Raw genomic sequence first — 8,024 nt, forward strand, 5'->3', positions numbered from 1 at the left:
TTAGATTTTCCCAAGAACATGTAAAATGAGATTTGGAGTTTAATTAAAAACAGAACAGGGATACATTAAACAAACAAACAAAAATACTTTTCTGATTATCAATTTTTGAGACTCAAAGCATCCCCAAAACATTGGAGATTCAGCTTATTCCTGAGAGACATCAACCATCACAAAAGGTTTTCACTCTGAACTATTCACATTTTTGTAGCAGAAAACAGAACAAAGTTCTGCAGACATCCTTCCTCTCTTCTAAAATGTATTCACAAACAGGGTCTTTTCATAGTTCAAAAGAAAAACAATCAGGCTTCTTTCTTGGCCAAATGGCCTGTTACTCTCACCCTGGGAACTGATTTCTTAGTAAGGAAGTTCAGGGCACCAAATCCAACCAGAAATTCCCAGGACACCAGTGGCTACTTAACTATGAGGGGATGGATACTTTAGTCTTTCTACGAGAGGAGTCATTCTCCCGGGATTATTATGCTGGTCAATAGTCCCAGGAGAGGTAGGTGGGAAGGGTGGGTGAATGCAAAAGCTAAAGGATCAGATAAATGAATGAGGCTTTCATGAACAAACCAAAGCAAGGCAGAATGGTCCAGTTTTAAACCACCCACTACAAACAAACTCCAAACATGCACACCCAAAACTAGAGGGGAAAGGAAAGAACTCCTGGGGGACTAGGGGCGACAAAAGATGTTGACATAGAACAGCAGACTTGCCTATGAACATTTCTCACCTTCCTAACACTGGAAGATGTTTAATTAAAAAGTTGCTGTTCAAAATTGTACTGAAAACATATCTAAAAATAGGTCTGTAGTCATCTTAAAAATAAAAGGTCACTTCTCAGATAAGAGGAGTGACAGATATTCTCAGATACCAACGTGAGGTATCTTTGACGTAAATTTGAAAAATGGCCTGGTAGAGAAAAAGGAAGGAAAGGAAGGAGAGGAAGACAGGAAGGGAGGTAGGGAAGGAAATTCAGAGTACAATGGAAAAGGCAAGAAAACTGGGAGGAACACATTTTTTAAGCCCATGCTTATCTAACCCAGCAGCCAAACAATGCAGACCCACAAAGGAAAAAATGCAGTTCTTTTCTAAGAACATTATGAAAATCAACTTCAAACTCAAAACGTAAGAAACTGCAATCTGAGAACAACTATCGCAATGCTCCCTGGACTTAAAAATGACTACTGAGACTGGGTACTCAAATGGGTCAACGCTCTTCGGAGGTCATTCTTAGGCATTATCTGACAGAATACTATGATCAGGCCTTACCCACCAAGTGAGGCTAAAGTGCCTCTATTACTTGGTAACAGGAACAGACAAAATCACTTCTCTTTCTTGAAGTACAAGAGGACTCTGCCAGCAACAAGATGCAAGCAGGGAGGAATGACAGAAGAACTAAACTGGTTACCAAGGGCTCTCTTCTGATGTACAGAGTTAAAAATATCTGCACAAATACACTAAGTAAAAGAATGGGAAGATGAACTATAATACCAAAGACGGAAGACATTCCTCCCAAAGGAAAGAACAGAAGTGGACCTCAAAACAGTGTCACGGGGTAATGCTACCAGAGTTGCGCAAACTGTGCTCTGTCCCGAGGGACGAATACCTCAAGGTAAAAGGGAAAGCAGCTCTTTTTATCATTTACCCTGCTGGTTTTAAAGACCCCAAACCCAGACTCTTGCAACACTGAACCATAGGTGGGATACAGGGAGGAGAGACAGAGTGTAAGGAGCATGAATGGTGTTAGGCCCACCAAGCCTCTGTATCCCTTTCCCAGACTTCCCAGTCAGGCAGTTGCTGGTAGGTCGATATTTGATTTGGGACAAAATTGTGGGGTATGAAGTTAGCTCTCAATTAAAAATACAACTAGGAAAGTCAGAGTTTAACTGTTTTCCTCTACGGGCTGCTTAGCTCTAGAGAAATACACCAAGGGCCTTCAATCTAACCTGTTTAACTGGGAAGGGGAATAGGAGACAGGGTGAAGAAATGGTCGGATGAAGCTCATCTTCCCATCATTTGGCACCCAGAGGAAGAGGGGGAGGTGGAGACTATAATGGGGACTGCTGGTATTGCCTCTTCTGTCTTTACACTGTTAGATCTTATTGGCCAAATCAGGTGCACACAGGTATCAGTGTTGCTGCTTTTCTTCTAATCCTTGCAGGAGAGTCAGATGTCCATCTCGAACTGAGCATCATCCCCTGGTTAGGACAAATAAAATGAAGAGTTTGGCATACACACAAAAAAAGCAAAACAGTTTTTTTTTTTTTTTTTTTTGAGACGGAGTTTTGCTCTTGTTACCCAGGCTGGAGTGCAATGGCGCGATCTCGGCTCACCGCAACCTCCGCCTCCTGGGTTCAGGCAATTCTCCTGCCTCAGCCTCCTGAGTAGCTGGGATTACAGGCACACACCACCATGCCCAGCTAATGTTTTGTATTTTTAGTAGAGACGGGGTTTCACCATGTTGACCAGGATGGTCTCGATCTCTTGACCTCATGATCAACCCGCCTCGGCCTCCCAAAGTGCTGGGATTATAGGCGTGAGCCACCGCGCCCGGCCTGCAAAACAGTTTTAACCGTCATTTTAACCGTCATTCCCTCTATATGAGAGACAAAAAATAATTCAGATTGTCCCATTCTCTGCTGCCCTAAAACAATTACTCTACTTTGACCAAACAGCAGCTCCTAGGGAGCTCTTTGCCATCTATCGGGGAGCACACTCTTCTGGAGGCTTTGGACTTTGAACCTGCTCCAAACTGACACTTTGTGTATTAAAAAAACTCATCTGAATTATGACAAAGCAGAATGCTGGCTCACATCTAGTGGTCCAAGTGCAGTCCCTGAGGATCAGGAGCTGGCCACTCCCACCTCACCATTCTGCTTCTACAGAGATAAAGAGGGCTTATTACAAAAGAATGTGTGAGAGAAGGGGTAATTTAGGTAGCTCTGGAAAATACAGGAAATAAGCCATACTGCTTTTCCTCACACCATAAAAAAGAAATTCCTATAAGAAACAAGGTCTATTTGCCTGAGGGTGATGGAAATGGGGGCTATAACATGTTTTGTTTTCTGTGTATATCCTTAGTCCAATGAAGCTGAGGCCAGGCAATGGTTCAAGAAGTCATTTTTGGGGTTTACCATCCTGATTCCAGATTCTTTTCTCCCACCAATGACATTAGATTTGATTATGATTCAGAACTGAGAGTTTTCAGGCTGGTTGGGGTGGCTCATGCCTTAATCCCATCACTTTGGGAGGCCAAGGTGGGTGGATCACCTGAGGTTAGGAGTTCAAGACCAGCCTGGCCAACGTGCTGAAACCCCGTCTCTATTAAAAATACAAAAATTAACCAGGTGTGGTGGCGGGTGCCTGTAATCCCAGCTAATTGGGAGGATGAGGCAAGAGAATCACTTGAACCCAAGAGGCAGAGGTTGCAGTGAGCCGAGATTGCACCACTCCAGCTTGGGCAACAGGAATGAAACTCTGTCTCAAAAAAAAAAAAAGAACTCAGGACTCAGGGTTTTCAGAGCATTTCAAGAAACCTTTGGGGGAGGGAGGGGAACCTTAGAGACATGTAACTGAACATCAGTTATAACTGAAGAATTGGCCAGGCGCAGTAGCTCACACCTGTAATCCTGGCACTTTGGGAGGCTGAGGCAGGCGAATCACCTGAGGTCAGGAGTTCAAGACCAGCCTGGCTAACATGGCGAAACTCCATCTCTTCTAAAAAATACAAAAATCAGCTGGGCGTGGTAGTGGGTGCCTGTAATCCCAGCTACTGGGGAGGCTAAGGCAGGAAAATTGCTTAACCCGGGAGGCGGAGGTTGCAGTGAGCCGAGATCGTGTCACTGCACTCCAGCCCGGGTGACAGAGTGAAACTCGGTCTAAAACAAAAAAAGAAATAAAAAACACAACAACCGAAGAATCAATAGCTTCTCAACCTATAGCAAACAGACATTCAAATTACAAGAGCCACGCTCTAGGTCTCCAACACCGCCATTCTCTTACCAACTGCATGTTTCCTGTCATGATTGTTCAAGTTGTTCAAATTGTTTACTTCTACTTTGGAGTCTTCAATTAAGGTGCCAGGGCTGGTGACTCCTGGGATATTGGGCAGATGGCAGGGTGGCGTCTGAGCCATGGGAGAATTGCGACGATCCAACAGAAACTTTCTGTCATAAATGATTCGAGTTCCTGGAAAACAGAGTTAAAGAGAGTTTGAAACAATTTAAGGGGTTATCAACATATACTACTACCCAGGAATTTAATTTAAATCCCACATAATCCTAACTTTTAAGGATTTTACAATTCAAGTTGAAAGCATAAGCTCTAACTTCCCTACCTGTAAACAGGCTCCCCTGCCATCAGGAATGCTCTTTCTCTTCTCCCAGTGACACACCTGCTTGCTGATCCTTCAGGACTCGGCTCCAACCATCACTTCCTTTATGAAGCCAATGCCACCCCTCACTTTTTAAAAAGGTTCTTCCTCCCCATCTTACTCAACACACATCACATATTACAGGACTCCTGTTTATCCATCTGTCTCTCTTTATAGACTTTGAGTTTCTTATGTCAGGGCTATGTCTTATTTCTATGTGATCTAGGAACTAACATTAATATCTTTAAGAAAAAAAAGTTTTAAGTGAAAGAAAAAACAAGTATGAGAAAAAATAGCCCCTTTAAAAGGCTTTCCAAAGAAGCACTGAGACTGACATTCTTCTCACAGCTATAGTCAAAGCTGGAACTGGCTGGCAGCCCCTCTCTATTCTGCAAAACAATCCGCTTACCAGTAAGTGCTACCTGAATGTTTTTAAAACAATAGTTCTGAAGAGTACACTTCAACTGATAAACAGTGATGGAAACCTCCTTCCAAATGGTGAATAGGTACATTAAAAGGTGCTCATCATCACTCATCGTCAAGGAAATGCAAATCAAAACCACAATGAGACTATCACTTCCCATCTCTTAGAATGGCTATTATAAAAAAGACAAGAGAGCCTGGGCATGGTGGCTCATTGCCTGTAATCCCAACACTTTGGGAGTCCAAGGCGGAGGATTGCTTGAGCCCAGGAGTCTAAGTCCAGTCTGGGCAACATAGTGAGACTCTGTCTCCACACAAAAAAAAATATTTAAAAAAAAGAGTTAAGGGCCGGGTGCGGTGGCTCATGCTTATAATCCTAGCACTTTGGGAGGCCAAGGCAGGTGGATCATGAGGTCAGGAGTGCAAGACCAGCCTGACCAGTATGGTGAAACCCCATCTCTACTAAAAACACAAAAATTAGCAGGGTGTGGTGACACACACCTGTAATCTCAGCTACTCAGGAGGCTGAGGCAGGAGAATCGCTTGAACCGGGAGGCAGAGATTGCAGTGACCTGAGATTGCACCACTGCACTCTAGCCTGGGTGACAGAGCGAGACTCTGTCTCGAGAAAAAAACAAACAAAAAAAAGAGCCAAGTGAGGTGATGTGGGCCTGAAGTCCCCACTACTCAGAGGCTGAGGCAGAATAGCTTGAGTCCAGGAGTTCAAGGCTACAGTGAGCTATGACTGCATCACTGCACTCCAGCCTGGCAACAGAACAACATTCTGCCTCAAAATTTAAATCAAGTATAATTTTAGGACAAGGAAAGTAGAAACTTACCTTCACCCTCTTTGCTTTGAAAAACAAAAACTCAAATAACACTCAAAAAGGCATCTAGAAATTATGAGGAGCGAGGCATTCTGGGTAGCACAAAATTTAATTCAACTTTTAAAAGGTGAATAGTTTCAATTATCTTGGATGGAAATACTTCTAATACAGATTTAAATCCCTTTATGGCCTTCAACAGAAAACGATTCAATCCTCTTGATGAATCAGTCATTATTAAGAAAATCGTTTTTACTATGTTGTGACCTAAGAAGTCTCAAGCCCTATCGAGCTGATGCTATGTACAGCTGAACATCACTATACAAAATTGATTGTCAAGGCTGTGCTAGTGCACCCTTCTCCCAGTGTGCCTGTCTCCTGTTACACTAAGGGCTGCCTTTTTTCAAGGCTACTGTCATGGCTCAGCAGCTCAAGCTGCCATAACAAAATACCACAGACTGAACAACTTAACAGAAATGTATTGTCTCATAGTTCTGGAGGCTAGAAGTCCAATACTAATGAATGGTTTCTGTTGAGGGCTCTCTTCTTAGCTTGTAGGTAGCTACCTTCTCAGTGTGTCCTTTACATGGGGGTGAGGGGACCACAGCTCTGTGGTGTCCCCATCTGATAAGGGCACTTAACCCCATCATGAGGGTCCCACCTTCATGACCTCAACTCAACCTAATTAACTCGCAAAAGCAACAATTAAGGTTTCAACATAAGAATTTGGGGGAGACACAATTCAATCTGTATAGTCCATCCTTAAACCCTTTCTAACTTGGTATTTCTAGTCTGCTGGGTTTGGAAATCAGCAACTTGCTTATTAGCATGCTATGTAAAATAAGGGCAAACAGGCTGAAAGGGAGTCTGATCGCCTTCCAATGAACAAAGGGAAGGAGCCTTATGGATGGACTTTACCTATCTCATGGTTAGATTTCAGAAGGGTGAGGTTTCTATCTTCTTTTTTCTTTTGAGACAGAGTCTTGTTCTATCGCCAGGCTGCAGTACAATGGCACAATCTCGGCTCACTGCAACCTCTGCCTCCCAGGTTCTTGCGATTCTCCTGCCTTAGCCTCCTAAGTACGTGGGACTACAGGTGCGCACCACCACACCCAGCTAATATTTTTTTGTATTTTCTGTAGAGATAAAGTTTCAACATGTTGGCCAGCGTAGTCTCGATTTCTTGACCTCGTGATCCGCCTGCCTAGGCCTCCCAAAGTGCTGGGATTACAGGTGTGAGCCACAGCGCCCAGCCAGGGTGAGGTTTCATTGTCAGATGAGGCAACTTGCAAATTGGAACAAGATTATTCTTACTTCTGTAGTACATCAAGCCAGGAAATTGTGGATGTTAGGTGGTAAAAAAGCACAGCATAGAAGCAAGCTCTCTAAATTATGTATCAACAACAACACATACATTAAAGAATTAAAATTAAGCCAACTAGGATATAGGTAGTAGAGATTCTGCCTACATGTGTGAGGTATAAAAGAAACTCTGAAGAACCACTATGACCTTACAGAGCCAATAAGAGATGGTATTTTACAAGTTTATTGAGATAGCATTCATTTATAATTCATCCACTTACAGTGTATAATTCGATAGTTTTAGATGATTCACAGGACTGTATAATCATCACATTGTATGTATGTATCACACTTTACCAATTTATCAGCTGATGGACTGACAAGTCAATATAAACAACAGTCCATCAACTGATAAATGGGTTGTTTCTACTTTTTGGCTATTATGAATGACATTCATGTACAAGTTTTTGTGTGAACACATTTCCATTCTCTTGGGCATATACTAAACTAAAAAAGTGGAATTAGCCAGGCATGGTAGCTCATACCTGTAATTGCAGCACTTTGGGAGGCCAAGGTGTGTGGATTGCTTGAGCTCAGGAATTCAAGACCAGCCGGGGCAACATGGCAAAGTCCTGTCTCAAAAAAATACAAAAATTGCCAGGCACAGTGGCTCATGCTTATAATCCCATCACTTTGGGAGGCCAAGGTGGGCGGATCACCTGAGGTCAGGAGTTCGAGACCATTCTAACTAACATGGAAAAACCCTGTCACTCCTAAAAATACAAAATTAGCTGGGCATGGTGGCACATGCCTATAATCCTGGCTACTCGGGAGGCTGTTGCAGGAGAATCGCTTGAACCAGGGAGACACAGGCTGTGAGCCAAGATTGTGCCATTGCCCTCCAGCCCGGGCAACAAGAGTGAAGCGCTCTCAAAATAAAAAAAAATTAGCCAGGTGTGACAATGTACGCCTCTGGTCCCAGCTACTGGGGAGGCTAAGGAGGGAGGATCACTTAAACCCCCAGATGGAGGTTGCAGTGAGCCATGATTGCACCACTGCACTCAGCCTAGGTGACAGAGTGAGACCCAGTATCAAAAAAA

At 43.3% G+C, this 8,024-nt stretch overlaps 1 protein-coding gene across 1 annotated transcript in view; it reads right to left on the minus strand.

The window, feature by feature from the left end:
• Positions 1 to 8,024, minus strand: part of EIF4EBP2 (eukaryotic translation initiation factor 4E binding protein 2) — a 23,186-nt gene continuing 15,162 nt past the window's right edge. Inside the window, exons 2-3 of the mRNA XM_017548873.2 lie at positions 4,006 to 4,191; positions 1 to 2,201 (exon numbers count right to left, since the gene is read on the minus strand). Coding sequence (XP_017404362.1) covers positions 2,170 to 2,201; positions 4,006 to 4,191 — 218 coding nt within the window. The 3' untranslated portion in view covers positions 1 to 2,169. The remainder of the gene's footprint in view (positions 2,202 to 4,005; positions 4,192 to 8,024) is intronic.

The sequence above is a fragment of the Cebus imitator genome, unplaced genomic scaffold (genome assembly GCF_001604975.1).
Source record: "Cebus imitator isolate Cc_AM_T3 unplaced genomic scaffold, Cebus_imitator-1.0 Scaffold215, whole genome shotgun sequence".
NCBI classification, from domain to species: Eukaryota; Metazoa; Chordata; class Mammalia; order Primates; family Cebidae; genus Cebus; species Cebus imitator.